Source organism: Rhinoraja longicauda, chromosome 1 (genome assembly GCF_053455715.1).
Source record: "Rhinoraja longicauda isolate Sanriku21f chromosome 1, sRhiLon1.1, whole genome shotgun sequence".
NCBI lineage: Eukaryota > Metazoa > Chordata > Chondrichthyes > Rajiformes > Arhynchobatidae > Rhinoraja > Rhinoraja longicauda.
Genome location: NC_135953.1, coordinates 15,013,368 through 15,032,482, shown reverse-complemented (window position 1 = coordinate 15,032,482; position 19,115 = coordinate 15,013,368). Strand labels below are relative to the sequence as shown.

The following is a 19,115-nucleotide window of genomic DNA, read 5'->3' as shown; positions in this document are numbered from 1 at the left end:
GACACGACCTCCTACGTACAAAACCATGCTGACTGTCCCTAATCAGCCCTTGCCCATCCAAATGCCTGTATATCCCATCCCTTAGAATACTTTTAAGGGGAACTATTTGGACTATTCTTGCATGGACCCGGTAGATAGAATGGCCTCCTTCCATACTGTTACCATTGTGCCTGGAGCTAATCCCAGGACAAATGACCAGCCGTGTAAGTGCAAGAGCCAGACTGAAGCATCGTCAAATAATGGGTTGGAATGTTGTGTGCAGTTCAAGGTGTGGAGTGTCTTCTGAAGCTTGCTGCAGTGGAGAGGTGGTGAGGGCAGGCTAAGCAACAAGGGTTGAAATGATGGAGAGGACATGAATTGAACCCAATGCTGCACATCGGACTTAAGTCAGCCTGTGTGCCGTGTGGAAAGATTTACGGATCTGGTTGTCATGGATACATTGCTAAGGCAGTGTGAAAGCCGGCAGCAGAGTAATGATCGAGATGGCTTCCTTGTGCATGTTTATGTAAGTAACTCGTTCAACTTGATTTTCTCTGCTTTCAACGTAGCTGATAACCTAATGCCGGTGATGCCTTACTTTACAACCACAGCCTTTGATGCCAACCTTTCAATATTAAATTGTATAGAAACAATAATTTTCATGTAGACCAGCAAATCATTTTGGCACGAAAGAAGGCTGTTTAGCTTACATTAATACTCATGAGTAATATCAATGCTCACCATTCATCGTAATGATCACAGCATTAATGCTCTTATTCCTCAAGCCAAATAGACAGGCTGACCTTGAGCTCGGAAAGGACAACTGCATTTTCTGTAAGTAATATGTAAGGAAATAGGAAGGGCACTGTTTAAATTCATCGCCATCTATTAATAGCTTCAGGATTGAAATGTTATAACACATCATCAACAGTATTTGACCTGTATGTTCTCATCCTGCATTAACCTGCATTATCCTGCCTTTGACTGTTCATTTGACTGGAGTGAAGTATAATTTGTTTAAGTGAAAATGTGTTGATTAGAGAAAATCTTGAAAACAATTATCCCGAGCCATTATTGTTGGCAATGAAAAAGCCACAAGAGGATCAACAAGCAAAAAGGTTTCATAAGACCTTTTTGATTCACCATTAAAGTGTTTTTTTGTGATTTAACCTGAATGAAAAATGTTCCATTGTTATTTTTCACAGAATTTATGCTCATTATATTCTTCCAAATATTCTGGTCCATCAGTTTTCAAAATGAGAAAGGATTTGTGGTTCAATGATAGAGCAGCATTTCCCTTAACCCGTGCATTCGATAAGCATCCTTTGTCTTATTTCTCAAATAAATCTTTCACCTGTTTCACGTACGTCTGCTCTTGATTTCATTTTTCATTCTATGTTTAATGTAGCACAGACATGTAGCATGTAGCTCACGTCGATACGACTGAACCATCCAGGTTCCTGTGTCTGCTCGCATAGCCCTGGGTCATTCCCGACCTCTTGGTCCCCTTTGTCCACCATCATGTTTCATTTTGTGATATATGATGTTCTAAGATGTAGGAAACAAAGAGAATAACTCTTAAGTCCAGTCCACCATTCAACAGAATCATGGCTCATCTTCTACCTCAAACACAATTTTCTTGCTATGTTGCCACGTATCTTGATTCTTATAATGTGCAGAAATCTATTGATCTATATTCAAATTAACTCATTGGTTGAGTCTTCAGGGAGACAAAAGAAACTGCAAATGCTGGAATGTTGAGCAAAACACAAGGTGCTGGAGGAATTCAACAGGCCAGGCAGCATCTGTGGAGGGAATGGATAAGCGATGTTTCGGGTTAGGACTCTTCTTTGGATTTTCATTCCCTTCAGATTATACTGTATCTGGCCCATGGAGTTCCTCCAGCACTTGGTTTTTTGACTGAGTCTTCATAGTCCTTTAGGGTAGAGAATTCCAGGTACAATCTATGGAGGGAATGGACATCTCAAGAAAGGTCCTAACCCGAGACATTCTCTCCACAGATGCTGCCTGACCTGTTGAGTTTCTCCAGCATTTGGCATTTTGCGAACAAAATCCTCCATATTTCACTCCAAAATGGTCATCATTCTGAAACCATGATCCCTTGTTCAATTCTCTTTGGTCAGTAAAAAGATCCACTGTAGAGTTCTCCAAGAATTTTGCACATTTCCTCTAAATGTCCACTCGTTTTTGATTTTCACTACTTACAGTAAACACTAGTGAATATGAGACAAGGATACAAATGTCAAATCCGTTTCCACTCCTCACTGCAACCCAACCCACTTTCCTAGCCTCCCTCCATTTTTTAATTATACATCATAAATTCTGATATTGACACAAAACCATTGAAACTAGTCAACACGTAATGATACCTTGGTGTCAGTATTTAAAAATACCTGTAGATTCCAGAAACTTGAAATAAAAACAGAATATGCCAGAAATGCTCAGCAGGCCAGGCAATATATGTGGAAAGAGTAACAGACACAATGAAGGGACTTTGATTTTAAACATTAATTGTTTCTCTTTCCACAGTAGCTGCCTGACCTGATGAGTGTTGCTTCCATTGTAAACAGGGCATAGATCGGGTAGACAGTCAGAACCTTTTTCCCCAGAGTAGAAATGTCAAAGATTAGAGGGCATAGATTTAAGGTTGGAGGATAGTGAGCACTGGTTTAAGGTTAGAGGGGCAACGTTTAAATGAAATTGGAGGCAAGATTTTTTCAGAGTGTGGTGGGTGTCTGGAATGCCTTGCCAGGAGTGGTGACGGAGGCAAATACAATCATGGGATTTAAGAGATTTTTGGATAGGCACATACATATGCTGGGAATGGAGGGATGTACAAGAAGAGGAGATTAGTTTAACTTGACATCATGTTCAGCACAAACACTGTGGTCTGAAAGGCCTGTTCCTGTGCTGTACAGTTCTATGTTCTAAATGTAGGTGTGCAAATTTATAATGCACATAATGGACAGATGTGTTGAAAACACAAGACTTTTCTGGCCAAGTCTTCAACATTACCTCTCACAATACTGTATCAGGTTTGACTAAGATTGCAACTTGTCTCAGCCACTAATAAGACTGAGAAAGCATTTTTCAAAATGGCTATGTCAATAGTATTTGTCAGAAACCGTAACAAACACTGAGCAAAGTCAACGCAAGAAAAACTCTAGCATTTTCAGCCCAGAAAATTTGAACAATGAATCATCTTTTGGAAGAAACATTTACTTAAGTGGTGATCAATCAAATTCCATTAGCTCCCTGCTTCATCTTCCAGTGCAGTTTCTGCAAAGAGCATTTTAGCCTGCAGCATCGTCAGTTGCAATTCTGCCAGACAGCACGAGGCATGACTTAACTGGAGCAAATTGATCTCCGCTTGTTTAACTTTCTTGCTAGATAACTGGAAACACACAGACTTTCGCAATTGCTCAATAAAAGCCAGAAAGACCGACATTTTGCTATCAATTCATTTGCAGACAGAATTCTTCATTAAGATGAATAATTGTTGTGTTGCCATACATCTTATACCAAAAAGTCTGAAAAAACGTTACACATTAAAATTTAATTATTTTTCTTTTATATTTTTCATAGTTTGTTATTTGAATGTATAATCATTTACAGTAAAGTGACACGGAAACATCGAAGATAGACACAAAGTGCTGGAGTAACAGCAGGTCAGGCAACATCTCTGGAGTAAAGGAATAGGTGATGTTTCGTGTCGAGACCTTTCTTCAGACTTTTAAAAAATCAAAATATACTTTAATCAGGATAAAAATATGTACAGAACAAGCACTTGCAAAATTCCTCCGACATTCTCCACAGCCACACATACATTCGTTAGCGTTCTATTTGATAGTGTTCCCTTGATAGAGACCCTTCTTCAGACTAACAGAGATTATTAGATCAAGGAGGAAATGATTAAAATCAAATGACAGGGTGCTTGTAATTTATTCCCTTGTTTGTAGCAAGGATTGGGAGAAGCACATAGGCTAACTATTGAGTTCAAGTTAAATTAGCATATTAGAGGTCTATCCTTCCTAATTAAGACACTGCAAAATACATTCATTTAATGGTGTTATTTTTTAGTTGCCTAAAGTTGGGTAATTAGTGGTTCATTGGTTCTGAACACACATTGCTCCAAGCTACACACATGCCATGACTTGTACTACTAAGTGTATATTTTGTCTTCACTGATTTCCAAAGTGTACTTCCTGTGAGACAGCAATTAATTTGGTTAAGGGCTTTTTCTCTATTTGATTTATATCATATAGGTTGTAAGAATTGGTGTTTACGTGAATATGCAAGAAATGGAAAGATATATCGGTCACCTGCAGGCAGAGGAGGTTAGTTTAATGGCATCATGTTCAGCGCAAACATTAATGGACTGAAGGGCCTTATGTTCTTATGTTGTGTTGTTCTATGTTCTCTATTCACCAAAAAAAGGATCACAAGTCCTATGAGTGAGATAGTTGCTGAGTTTGTGGCTGAGATAAAACAGAGAAAGACGTGATATGCTAAAGAAGCCCAGTATGGACACAGTGCTCTGTAAAATGGTCGCTTAGTCTACGTTCAATTTCTCCAATGTAGAGGACGCCACACCACAAGCATCAAACGCAGTAGCCAAGGTTGGAAAGGGTACAGGTGTACCTCTGCCTCAAATGGAAGGGCTATTTAACTGCATGGATAGTGGTAAACGGGATTGGCTCGGGACAGGTGCTGCACCTCCTACGGTTTCAGAGGGAGGAATGGGGGAGACGCCGGTTGGAATGAGTGGACCAAGAGTAGTGAAGAGAGTCATTCTGGTGGAAACCAGAAAGGAGGGGAAAAGAGGAAGATGAGACTGTTGGTGGGATTACATTGGATCTGGCGGGAATGGTATGTTGGAGGATATGGAGGTTGGGAGGGTGATAGAGTCAATGGTGGGGAGTTTGGTCTGGGTGATGAATTGGGCTACACACACAACTCTCTGCATTTCTTGAGATCTTGGACAGAGCTGTTCCCAAACAAGCTAAGTTGCAATCTGACATCTATGCTTTATTTAGTACAAATGACGAATTCTATTCATCTGTCCCTTTCAGCCCGTTGGTTGGTTGCTTTTACTACATTAATTGCCAGAAGATCTATTTTATTTAAATGGAAAGACTCTAATCCTCCCACCACACTCCATTGGTATTCTGAAACGATATCATGTTTAAATTTAGAAAAAATTAGGAGTGATATTGTTGAACCCTCGATTAAATTTGATAGGACTTGGGGAAGCGCGGCACGGTAGCGCAGTGGTAGAGTTGCTGCTTTACAGCGAATGCAGCGCTGGAGACTCAGGTTCGATCCTGACTACGGGTGCTGTACTGTAAGGAGTTTGTACGTTCTCCCCGTGACCTGCGTGGGTTTTCTCCGAGATCTTCGGTTTCCTCCCACACTCCAAAGACGTACAGGTATGTAGGTTAATTGACTGGGTAAATGTAAAAATTGTCCCTAGTGTGTGTAGGATAGTGTTAATAGTGTTAGTGTGCGATCTTTCGCTGGGCGGCGCGGACTTGGTGGGCCGAAAGGGCCTGTTTCCGCGCTGTATATATATGAAATATGGAAGCGTTATTCAATATTTTCACACAATATAAGTTGTTCCCTCTCCAGTCGTTATAATAATTTTTTACCTTTATTTGGTGGAACAGATTTAATGACAAACAGGGGTCTAAACTGTTGACATTTTTTTTTTTTGCAGCCCAGATTCTGTTTTTTTTTTTGTTTTTTTTTTGTTTGCTTATTTTAGTTTAGGGGGGGTAATTAAAAAAAAATGTTTTTTTCCTTTTTATCTTTAAAAAAATATATATATATAATTCTCTTTTAACCTTTTATCTATAATTACATAGAGACTGGGAGGTCTATACCCTATATGCATTTTGAAACTGGATTTATATTAAGGATACATTTGTTGTTAATGTAATCCTGATCCCTATGTATCAATATCACTGTTATGCTTATTTTTTTTGAAATTTAATAAAAAAGATTTGAAAAGAAAGAAAGAAAGAAATGACGATATTTGTAAGAGTTACTGGAGACATGCCAAATTTCTATTTCCTGAGGAAGTAGAGGTGCTAGTGTGCCTTCTTGGTTGTAACTTCAATGTGTTTGGTCCACGACAGTTCATTAGTGGAATTAACTCCAAGGAAAGTGGGAGTTCTCAACCATTTCCACATTGGCACCATTGATGCTGTTGGGGCATGTACCCGACCACACTTCCTGAAATCGATAACTAGCTCCTTCATCTTTCTGACATTGAGAGAGGGGTTGTTGTCCTGACTGAATTCCTTAAATCCTTACTGTACTCCATCTCCTCACAGCTTGTGATTTGGCCCACCATCGTGGTGTCATCTGCAAACTTGTAGATGGAGTAGGAGCCGAATTTGGCCGCAGTCATGGGTAAAGAAGGGGAGTAGACTGAGATTGCATCCTCGTGGGGCATCCATGTTGAGAATGATTGTGGAGGAAGTGTTGTCATCTATCCTGATTGTGGTCTGTTGGTCAAAAAGTCGAAGATCCAGTGACAGAGTGGGATGCTGGCTCCTAGATCTAGGAGTATGGAGATATTTGGATGGGATTATGATGTTGAAGGCAGAGCCACAGTTGATGAATAGGAGTTTAACGTAGGAGTCCTTGCTGTCTAGGTATTCCAGAGATAAGTTTCGGGTAAGGGAGATAGTGTCTGCTGTGGACCTGTTGTAACAGTCATGAAATAGAGCATAAGAAGGAGATCGAGAACCTCGACTAACAATCTTTCTCTCAATGTCAGCAAGACAAAGGCGATAGTGATCGACTTCAGGAAATGAAGCAGTATACATACCCCAGTTTGCATTGACGGCGCCGAAGTAGAAATGGTTGAAAACTTCAAATTCCAAGGAGTCAATATCACCAACAACTTCTCCTGGACCACCCATATTGAAACAACGACCAAGAAAGCACACCAACGCCTCTACTTCCTTAGAAGGCTTTGGAAGTTTGGAACTTCCACCAACTTCTACAGATGCACCATAGAAAGCATTTTATCAGGATGCATCACAGCTTGGTTTGGGAACAGCTCCATTCAAGACCGCAAGAAATTGCAACACCAACCTCCCTTCTATTGTCTCTATTTATACCTCACGCTGCCTTGGCAAGGCCAGCAGCATAATCAAGGACGAGTCGCACGCTGGCCACTCCTTCTTCTCCCCTCTCCCATCAATCAAAGGTATAGCACTGTGAAAATGCACACCACCAGATTCAGGGATAGCTGTTATCAGCCAACTGAATCATACTACCACAACCAGAGAGCAGTGCTGAACTACTATCTACCTCTACCTCTACTATCTACCTCGGACTATTCTTGATCGGACTTTGCTGGTTTTACCTTGCATCCCTTGTCATGTATCTATACACAGTAAATGGCTTGATTGTAATCATGTATTCCCTTTCTGCTGACTGGATAGCACGCAACATAAGTTTTTCACGATACCTCGGTGACACGTGACAATAAACTAAACTAGTGCAGTGGATCAAGGGTGGCAGGGAGGCTGGAGTTAATGTGCACCATTACCAGCCTCTCGAAGTACTTCATGATGGTGGATGACAAATCCGATGGACGGTTGTCATTAAGGCATGTCTTACTTTTCTTTAGCGCTGGGATCATGGTGGTCATCCTTAAGCAGGTGGGGACCTTGGAATGGAATAGCTAGAGACTAAATGTGTAAGGAGGTAAACTGCAGATGCTGGTTTAAACTGAAGACAGACACAAAATGCTGGAGTAACTCAGCGGGTTACTCCAGCCTTTATTATGTCAGTTAGAGGTTCTAAGATGTCTGTAAATACCTCTGCCAGCTAGTCTGCATAGGACCTGAGGATGTGGTGGACTCAGCCCAGTTAATCACAGGTGGAGCCCTCCCCACCATCGGAAGCATCTGCATCGGTCCTATATGTATAATTTATATTTTGTGTGTGGTCTAAATCTGTGTGCCTGTGATGTTGGTGAAAAACAAGGTTTTTTTAAACCTATACCTCGCTGAAGGCGCCTATGACAATATTGACTTGATTGCTCTGCTTGCAAATTGGCAGTCACATTTCTCACAGTACAGAGATATCTTTACTTTAAAAGAACATCACTTATTGTTTTGAGATACCAGAGACTGTGGATGCTGGAATCTGGAGCTGGAGATAAACTGTTGGAAGAACTCGGCAGAAAACACAACAGCTGTGGAAGCAAAAGGATCATTTATGTATCAGGTACTGAAGTAGGGTCTTGACCCAAAATGCCATCCTGTGTCTCCACAAATACTATTTGACCCGCTCAATTCTTCCAGCAGTTTGTCATTGGCTTAAAAATGCTGAGGTACTGTATGGGATCTAAGGACAGTATATATGCATGGAAGGCAACAGGGGAGATGGGAAACAGGGTGGGATACAAGGAAAATTAGGGACTTTGGGACATGACAAGGGTGTACAAAAGAGGGGAAAGGTGCAGGATGACTGGAAGTGTGGGAGATAGTGGAAGAAATGTGTGCGTTCCACGTCAGTAGGGCGGATAATAAAACTCAAACTTTTTTTTGGTATTCAGTACTTGCATTTATTTAACAGGCAGAGTAGTCTAACCAAACACCAGAGAATTCAAAATATGTGAACTTATTTATTCACAAAATGTTGGGACTGCTGGCAAAGGCAACATTTACTACACATCCACGACTGTTCTTTAAGTAGATTGCTTTGTTCAGCTGAGGCAGCGTCCCTGGTGAGGTCCAGTGAACTAATGGTTGTGATTTCTGTTTCTGATTTATTTTATTCTTTCACTTTTAGATACATTATCAATGGCAGAGAAAATGGTTCATATGGCTCCAGCTACTGTTACAGATCAGCCTTCAGATATCATACAACATAAATCTGAAGTTGAAGTGGAGGACTGGATCAGGTTAATCCAGTGAATAATTTTGATTGCGGTGAGTACATGTCTTCAAAATATCTTCATTATTGCTAATTTGTTCATGGGTCATTAGTTTAAACTTCAGACTTTAGAGATACAGCGTGGAAACAGGTCTTTCAGCCCACTGCGTCCGCACCGATCAGTGATCACCCCGTACACTAGCACCATCATACACGCTAGGGACAATTTTTACAATGTACAGAAGCCAGTTAATCTATAAACCTGTACGTGTTTAGAGTGTGCGAGGAAACTGGAGCACCCAGAGAAAATCCACGTGGTCACAGGAAGAACATACAAGTTCCGTACAGACAGCACCTGTAGTCAGGATCAAACTCGGGTCTCAGGTGACATAAGGCAGCAACTCTATCGCTGCGCCATTGTGCCGCCAAGAAGTTCAAAAGAGATTTGTTGGAAGAGGCACTTGGCACAAAACAGTTTCCCCTGAATGTTATAAGTGTATAAAACTTGTTTGGTAAAGTAAATCGCACAGTATTTCTTAGGGCATGGCAGTACTAAACTGAGAGAGGGAGGGAAGAATGACAAGGATACAACAAAAATACCTAGAAAGGCAAAAGCCATATCCAATAAGCACAAAAACAAATTTATTACATGCTGCCATAATCCACCTCAATGATCAATCTCTGAGACATTAATGGAGAAGCACAGGAAGGAGAAACAATCAGAGTTGTTGGGAGGAGCCGTGTGTGGGACTTTCAGATGTCAGTATAGAACTACTGGGGTTAAAAATTACCGACCCCGCTGCACTCTCATTTCTTTCACTATCTCTCACCCTTCCCATCATCCTGCTCCTTCCCCTCCTTTGAACTCCCATCCCAAAGTCCCTCATTTTCCTTTTAATCCCCTTAAGGTGAAAAAATCTAAAGATTAAGATTCAATTGATTAGGGAGGGAGGGAGGACACCATTGCTGGGAATCCAGTCTTTTAAATGATTTGTTAAAGTGGAAGCTCTTCTGCAGGATCTGCTTTCACCATGTCCCAGAGCAGCATGATCCCGAGTGAAAACATTTCCCTTCAAATCTGCTTTAAATAAATCTAAGTGCGTAGAATTATGGGAGATACAAATAGGATATACTGTCAGAACCTTTTTCCCCAAGGTGGAAATGTCAAATTCTGTGTTAGAGGGTATAGCTTTAAGGTGAGCGGGGCAAAGTTTAAAGAACATGTGTGGGGTAAATTTTATACACAGACAGTGGTTGGTGCCTGGAACATGCTGCCAGGGACTGTAGTGGAGGCAGATACAATTGTGGCGTTTAAGAGCCTTTTGGATGGGCACATGGATATGCAGGGAATGGAGGGACATGGATTATGTACAGGCAAAGATTAGTTTAACTTGGCATCATGTTCTGCTCGTTCCATTTTCTTTGTTCAGGTCTCTTCCAGGCCTATCTTGTAAAACATCAACACGATGAGGTCAACGACAGCTGTGACGTCTGTTGTGGAATATCACCTGGCATGGTGGATATATCTGGCATTTCCTTTTTATTTCAGATCTCTAACCACTGAGATTATTGTCTGGAATAACAGAGTCATAGTGATACAGTGTAGAAACAGGCCCTTCGGCCCAACTTGCCCACACCGACCAACATGTCCCAGCTACACGAGTCCCACCTGCTCGCGCTTGGTCTATATCCCTCCAAACCTGTCCTATCCATGTATCTGTCCAACTGTTTATTAAACGATGGGATAGACCCAGCCTCAACTACCTCCTCTGGCAGCTTGTTCCATACAACTCTGTGTGAAAAAAATTACCCCTTGGGTTCCTATTAAATCTTTTCCCCTTCACTTTGAGCCTATGTCCTCTGGTCCTCGATTCCCCTACTCTGGGCAAGAGACTCTGCATCTACCCGATCTATTCCTCTCATGATTTTGAACACCTCTATAAGATCACCAGGGGTGATCTTATATTCTATAAGATCACCCCTCATCCTCCTGCACTCCAAGGAATACAGACCCAGCCTACTCAACCTCTCCCTGTAGCTCACATGCTCTAGTCCTGGCACCATCCTCGTAAATCTTTTCTGAACCCTTTCAAGCTTGACAATATCTTCCCTGTAACATGGTGCCCAGAACTGAACACAATGTACAACTGCAACATGACCTCCCAACTTCTATACTCAATACACTGATTGATGAAGACCAATGTGCCAAAAGCCTTTTTGACCACTTTATCTACATGCCAACTTCATACTGGCAGCACCAGATTAAACCCAGGTCACTGCATCTGGCCAGCCTTTGCATTTTGTTGGGGTCTCAGTAAAGTTGTACAAATAGTCATATTCCCACCCCAGGGGAATCAAGGCCATAGGTTTAAGTTGAGAGGGGGAAGACTTCATAGGAATTTGATGGGCAACATTTTCACAGAGTGTGGTGGTGAAAGCTGCCAGCTGAAATGGTAGAGGTGGGTACAGTGATAACAATTAAAAGGCACTTGGATAGCCACATGGATAGGAAATGTTTGGAGGGATATGTGCCATGGGTATGAGTCTATGCTCTTAAATCTATGTGTTAATCTACATCTGAGCATGGGGTTCTCTATGATATTGGTTTCAAAGCTGCTGAATCTTTCCATGACACAAGGAACTGCAGATATTCATATAGCATGGAAACAGGCCCTTCAGCCCAATTTGCTCACAACAGCCAATATGTCCCACCTACAGTGCCCTCCATAATGTTTGGGACAAAGACCCATCATTTTATTTATTTACCTCTGTACTCCACAATTTGAGATATGTAATAGAAAAAAAAATCACATGTGGTTAAAGTGCACATTGTCAGATTTTAATAAAGGGTATTTTTAGACATTTTGGTTTCACCATGTAGAAATTACAGCAGTGTTTATACATATTCCCCCCATTTCAGGGCACCATAATGTTTGGGACACAGCAACGTCATGCAAATGAAAGTGGTCATGTTTAGTATTTTGTTGCATATCCTTTGCATGCAATGACTGCTTGAAGTCTGCGATTCATGGACATCACCAGTTGCTGGGTGTCTTCTCTGGTGATGCTCTGCCAGGCCTGTATCACAGCCATCTTTAGCTTATGCTTGTTTTGGGCTTTGAACCTATGTCCTCTAGTGCTAGTGACCTTCAGTTTTCTCATCAGCATGTAAAAAGGCATGCTCAATTGGGTTCTGATCGGGTGATTGACTTGGCCACTCAAGAATTGACCACTTTTTAGCTTTGAAAAACTCCTTTGTTGCTTTAGCAGCATGTTTGGGATCATCGTCTTGCTGTAGAATGAACCGCCGGCCAATGAGTTTTGAGGCATTTGTTTGAACTTGGGCAGATAGGATGTGTCTATACACTTCAGAATTCATTATGCGACTACCATTAGCAGTTGTATCATCAATGAAGATAAGTAAGCCAGTACCTTCAGCAGCCATACATGCCCAGGCCCTAACACCCTCATCACCGTGTTTCACAGATGAGGTGTTATACTTTGGATCTTGGGCAGTTCCTTCTCTTCTCTATCTTTGCTCTTGCCATCACTCTGGTATAAGTTAATCTTCGTCTCATCTGTCCACAAGACCTTTTTCAAGAACTGTGGTTGCTCTTTTAAGTACTTCTTGGCAAACTGAAATCTGGCTATCCTATTTTTGAGGCTAACCAGTGGTTTGCATCTTGCAGTGTAGCCTCTGTATTTCTGTTCATGAAGTCTTCTGCGGACAGTGGTCATTGACAAATCCACACCTGTCTCCTGAAGAGTGTTTCTGATCTGTCGGACAGGTGTTTGGGGATTTTTCTTTATTATAGAGAGAATTCTTCTGTCATCAGCTGTGGAGGTCTTCCTTGGCCTGCCAGTCCCTTTGCGATTAGTAAGCTCACCAGTGCTCTCTTTCTTCTTAATGATGTTCCAAACAGTTGATTTTGGTAAGCCTACAGTTTGGCTGATGTCTCTAACAGTTTTATTCTTGTTTCTCAGTCTAATAATGGTTTCTTTGACTTTCATTGGCACAACTTTCGTCGTCATGTTGATAAACAGCAATAATAGTTTCCAAAGGTGATGGAAAGACTGGAGGAAAGGCTTGGTGCTGAGAGCTCTCTTATACCTGCATTAAGGAGGCAATTAAACACACCTGAGCAATTACAAACACCTGTGAAGCCATGTGTCCCGAACATTATGGTGCTCTGAAATGGGGGGACTATCTATAAACACTACTGTAATTTCTGCATGGTGAAACCAAAATATATATAAATTTACCCTTTAATAAAATCTGACAATCTGACAATTTTCTATTACAAATCTCAAATTGTGGAGTACAGAGGCAAATAAATAAATGAGGGGTCTTTGTCCCAAACATTATGGAGGGCACTGTACACTAGTCCCACATCCCACTAAACCTGCATCCAATCCATGTGCCAATCTAAATGTTTCTTAAATGTTGTGATAGTACCTGCCTCAACTACCTCCTCTGGCAGCTCGTTCTGTACACTCACCACCCTGTTTGTGAACCTCTCAGGTTCCTATTAAATCTTTAATGATGGGATCTTGATCAAAACCTAAAATGCTTGAGTAACAGCGGGTCACACAGCATCTGTGGAGGGTCCTATAACTAATGAACATGGGGGAATTGATAAGCAAAGTTTCGGGTCCGGGACCTTTCAGACTCATTCTGACCGTCCGGTGGCGCCACACCAGATCGGCCTTGCCTGGAATGGGTGCTGCCTGCCAGGACTAGAGGATACTACCTGAATAAGGATGGAAGGGAAGGGGAGTGGATGGGACAGGAAAGGATGGGAGTGGGAGGGGAAGGAGAGTAGTAAGGGGAAAGGATGTAAGGGGAGGGGGAAGTGGAGAGAGTATAAGTGGACGGGATGCAAGGTTTGGGATGAGAGGAAGGAGTGGAGGGGATGCAAGAGATGGGATGTGAGGAGGGAGTGAAAGGGATGCACGAGATGGTTTTGGTGAGTGGATATAAGTACAAGGGATGTACGGTTTGGGCGGGGGGAGTGGAGGGGTTGTAAAGGATGGGATGAGGGAGCGGTGTGCATGTAAAGGATGGGTGGGGGGATTGGAGGTGATGTTAGGGATGTATGGTGGGAGTGGAGGGGATGGGGGAGTGAAGAGGATGTAAGGGGTGGAATGAGGGAGTGGAGGGCATGTAAGAGGAGGGGATGGGGGAGTGGAAGGGATGTAAGGAATGGGTGGGGGAGCGGTGGAGGGGATGGGATTAGTCGAGGGAATGTAAGGGATGGGTGGGGGGATGTAAGAGATGTGATGAGGGGATGGGGGAGTGGAGGGGATGTAAGGGATGTGTGGGGGGAATGAGGGGATGTCAGGGATGAGGGAATGGTGGGATTGGGGGAGGGGATGGGGATGTCGATGGGATGCAAGGGATGGGTGGGGGGAGTGAGGGGATGTAATGGGGGAGTGGACGTGATGGGGGAGTGGAGGGGATGCAAGGGATGTGTGGGGGGATGTAAAGGATAGGATGAGGGAATTATGTGGGAGTGGGGGGGGGGATGTAAGGGATGGGATGAAGGAGTGGAGGGAATGGGGAGTGGAAGGGATGCAAGTGCAGGGAATGGTCATGGAGTGCATTTTGCGGGAGGGAATGTCAGAGATGGATGGGAGGGGGGAGAGTAGGTGTAAGTGCATGGGATGGGGGGAGTGGGGGTGGTGTAAGAAGGGAGAAGAGATATATACGGAGAGGATGGAGGACGACGAGTCACTGCGGCGGCTGCAGATCAGCTGATCGCCATCGTCCCGCCCCCACCCTGTCAACCAACACCCCTGACATCATCCCCTTTGCCCCCATCGCTGGGTGTAAACCTTCTCCTGCGCCCCAGGTGCGACGCGACGTGACACTTACCGGGACCGCGGAGCCTCCTTGAAGACGGTTCACCGACGGCGATCGGCAGCACCCGCCCACTCCGTGCGCTGATTAGTTGAGAAACGGCGATCGGGGGCGTGGCTGCCCCTCCCTATTGGTTCTTCCGGGCGTCAATCACGGGCGACATCCGGAGCGGCGGCGCTGTGATAAAAAATCGTGTTTTATAGCAATTACACCTCAGCTTTTCACCGTTGGGAGCGGACCTCGACATCATCTGTCATTAGGCTTGCGTGTTTGCCGTCTTAAGGCCCGCAGATGGCGTTTAAAGTAGTTTTCTGTGTGGTTTTATGGCAAGGTGAACCTGCCCCCGTGTTCTGATTGGGTGGGCACGCGGCCTACCCCAGGCGCCGATTGGATGCAGAGGCTGTCAGTCACCGACCGTTTCCGGTGGGCGGCCGGTGCGTCGTCGATGGGGCAGTGACGGTGACGGATCGGCGGCGGCGAAGGAGGAGGGTTATGGCCAGTGGCTGCCCAGCTGGCTGCTTAACTCATCCCCCACTTACACGGCAGATTTAGGATTTGACGGCGGCCGGGATCTGCAATGGACAGCGAGCCGGTGGTGAACGGTTACCATGGCGGCCGGAGTCAGGATGAGGAGTGTGAAGCGAAGTGCGGGTCCGCGGGCCGGCAGCCGGGTCCCCTCTCTCGGCACAAGACGGCGTCGGGATGCGTCCCCGAACCGGGCCGAGCAGCTGGCGGCAAGGACACGGTGCCGGGCAGCAGCCAGCAGCAGCAGCAGCAACAACAGCAGCAACAACAACAACAACAACAACAGCAGCAGCAGCGCCGGGAATCGGCCAAGAAGAACAGACCCCGTAAGTGACCGAGGCACCGGCGCCTGGGTCGTGGGAGGGAGGGAGTGAGGGGATCTCGTGAAGTGGGGGTGCCTGACGTGGTTCAAGGGGGGCTGGGTGTTTGGGGTGCCGGGGGGGGGGGGTAGTTCAAGGGGGGCTGGGTGCATAGGGTGTCGGGGAGGTGGTGGTTCAAGCAAGGGGGGCTGGGTGTTTGGGATGCCGGGGGTGAGGGGTGGTTCAAGGGGGGCTGGGTGTTTGGGGTGTCGGGGGTGGGTGTGGGGGGTTCAAGGGGGGGCTTGGGGTGCCGGGGGGGTTCAAGGGGTGCTTGGGGTGCGGGGGGGGGGGTTCAAGCGGGGTTTGGGGTGCCGGGGGTGGGGTGGTTCAAGGGGGGCTTGGTGTTTGGGGTGTCGGGGGGGTTCAAGGGGGGCTGGGTGTTTGGGGTGTCGGGGGGGTGATTCAAGGGGGCTGGGTGTTTGGGTTGTCGGGGGTGGGCGGTGGTTCAAGTGGGGCTGGGTGTTTGGGGTGTCGGGGGTGGGGGGTGGTTCAAGGGGGGCTGAGTATCTGGGATGCCTGGATGGGGTGGGGTGGTTCAAGGGGGGATGGGTGTTTGGGGTGCCGGGGGGTGGGGGGGGGGGTTGGTTCAAGGGGGGCTGGGTGTCTGGGATGCCTGGATGGGGTGGGGTGTTTATTCAGTGGGGCGTGAAGCCCCCCTGTATGGGTGTTTGGGGTGGCCGTGGGTGGGTGTTCAGGGTAATGAGGGGCTGGTTCAAGGTGGATGGGGTTGCTGTGAGTGGGATCTTGGGTGCCTGAGTTGGAGGGGTCTAGTACAGGGGTCCGAGGTGCCCGTGGGTGGGGGTCCAGTGTGCCTGGACGCAAGTGGTTCAATGGAAGCTGGGTTCCTGTGGGTGGGTGTCCTGGGTGTATGAGTTGGGGTTGGGTGGTACATGGAATACATGGGCCGGGTGCCCGTGGGTGGGTGTTCGTGGAGCCTGTGGGTGGGTCTGCGGATGTTCAGGGGGGTTTGGGATGCCAGAGGTTGGGGTTGCCTGAGTGGGGTGGTACTGGGGTGGGGTGCCTGTAAGTCGGTGTTTGCAGTGCTGTTGGGTGGGTGTTCCTGGTGCCCGGGGGTAGGGTCCGATGTGCCTGAGGTAGTGGTTCAGGGTGGTGGGATGCCCAGGCAGGAGGGTGAGTTAGGGTGTGGGATTGGTTTGCCGGGGAGGCTGAATGGGGTGATGAGAGAGGCGTGGTGGAGGGTCTTGATGCCACATATGAATTTATTTCATTTTGCTGTCCCTTTTATTCATAAATTCCAACTATATTTTGTCCAGGCAATCTAAAAGCATACTAGGGATAAGTGCTCCGTCATCTTTGTTTTTTTAAAAATGTTTTTGTATTAGTTATCTTTCATTTCACAGTGGGATATGGGGGCCTGATATTGTTTTGTTACTGGAATAATAATTTTGAAACCCATATTTAAAGATGTGGAAGTAGAAGTTCAAAACCCTGAAGGCTGGGGAATTTTGAAGATCAAAACATAGTGCAGGAGGAACTCAGCAGGTCAGGCATCATCAGCAGACTAGATTTCATCTACAGTCCCTCATGTGTTAATTATGTAGGAAGTTGAGTGGGGAAAACTGATTAATAGTAATAATCTCAATTTTCTTATGGCGTTTAGGGAAGAAAATCTATGTTCCATTGATGAGATCAGGCAACGAGCTCGGGTCATCTATTTACTGACTCTTTCAATTCAGGATTTATGGATGGGCAGTGTCAGCCTCGTCACTGATCCCCATATTTGTACTCATTTTTAATAATCAGTTTTTCTATGTATAAGTAATATTGAGGAAGTATTGTAGCTTGAATGGTTAGTAAGTTGCCTTATGAAGGGAATAATTATTTATAGTCATACAGCATGAGACAGCAAGTCTATTAGCTGTGACATAATACTGCCTCAATATTTTTATGATATATTTTGAATCTTGCTTGCTAGAGCTTCGAAGAATGAGTTTTGATTTGCTAGCGACTGTTATAATTCTGAGAGATTGTTTGGTTAGATGTGAGAATATTTTGTCAGCATCGAGAAGTAACGATTAATATGGGGTGTGTCGGAAGGAACTGCAGATGCTGGTTTAAACTGAAGATAGACACAAAAAGCTGAAATAACTCAGTAGGACAGGCAGCATCGCTGGAGAGAAGGAATGGGTGACGTTTCGGGTAATATGGGGCATGTCATTTGGAACAAAGGTAATATTTCCTAATGTAAAGGGTTGTAAATGTTCAGAAATCTGTCTCCAGAATCATTTAGTATCAACTTTGATGGATTTTTGATCTCTTAAATTGTGGTAAAGGTAAAATGGGCAGAAAAGCATTCTTGAAGATCAGATTGCTTTGTTGTTACTTTTAATTTCAACATCACAGGTTTTATGCTAACTCTCAGTGATCTGAGAAGTTTGCACCTTTCCCCTGGGTGTTCTTGTTTATCCCATATCTGAACGATGCGCTGGCTGTTGCGGTGATTTACAGTGCCCTCCATAATGTTTGGGACAAAGATCCATCATTTATTTGCCTCTGTACTCCACAATTTGAGATTTGTAATGGAGAAAATCACGTGTGGTTAAAGTGCACATTGTCAGATTTTTATAAAGAGTATTTTTAGACATTTTAGTTTCACCATGTAGAAATTACAGCAGTGTTTATCCATAGTCCCTCCATTTCAGGGCACAATAATGTTTGGGACACATGGCTTCACAGGTGTTTGTAATTCAAGTCAAGTCAAGTCAAGTCAAATTTATTTGTCACATACACATACTCGATGTGCAGTGAAATGAAAGTGGCAATGCCTGCGGGTTGTGCACAAAAATAATTACAGTTACAATAAATAAAGTTAATAAGTTACTAAACATAGCACCAAAAGTGTCGACAAAAATTTAGTCTCTGGGGTTATCAAAGTTGACAGTCCTGATGGCCTGTGGGAAGAAGCTCCGTCTCATCCTCTCCGTTTTCACAGCGTGACAGCGGAGGCGTTTGCCTGACCGTAGCATCTGGAACAGTCCGTTACTGGGGTGGCAGGGGTCCCTCATGATCTTGCTTGCTCTGGATCTGCACCTCCTGATGTATAGGTCCTGCAGGGGGACGAGTGTAGTTCCCATGGTGCGTTCTGCCGAACACACTACTCTCTGCAGGGCCATCCTGTCCTGGGCAGAGCTGTTCCCAAACCAGACTGTAATGTTGCCGGACAGGATGCTCTCTACAGCCCCAGAGTAGAAGCAATGAAGGATCCTCAGCGACACTCTGAATTTCCTCAGTTGTCTAAGGTGGTAAAGGCGCTGCTTAGCCTTACCCACCAGTGCGGCAATGTGCGTTGCCCACGTCAGATCCTCTGCGATGCGGACTCCCAAGTATTTGAAACTGCTCACCCTATCCACAATAGACCCATTTATCTCCAGTGGCGTGTACGTCCTTGGATGTTTAGCCCTTCTGAAGTCCACAATCAGCTCCTTTGTTTTAGTGACATTCAAGAGGAGGCT

The 19,115-nt window shown here is 44.8% G+C and overlaps 1 protein-coding gene across 8 annotated transcripts in view; it reads left to right on the top strand.

Moving 5' to 3' along the window:
* Nucleotides 1–328: 328 nt before the first annotated feature.
* The window catches only part of LOC144598316 (pantothenate kinase 2, mitochondrial-like), a 58,748-nt gene continuing 39,961 nt past the window's right edge, over nt 329–19,115 (top strand). Inside the window, exons 1-4 of one of the 8 annotated variants that reach the window (XM_078408531.1) lie at nt 329–505; nt 4,266–4,337; nt 8,141–8,247; nt 8,815–8,954. Coding sequence is in view for 2 of the 8 variants with exons in the window: in XM_078408352.1 (XP_078264478.1) it covers nt 15,336–15,609 (274 nt within the window). In the remaining 6 variants the exon portion in view is untranslated. Of the gene's footprint in view, nt 506–647; nt 814–4,265; nt 4,338–8,123; nt 8,248–8,814; nt 8,955–14,878; nt 15,610–19,115 lie in introns of those variants that run through there. The other 7 variants (XM_078408597.1, XM_078408836.1, XM_078408753.1 and 4 more) reach the window with 7 other exon arrangements.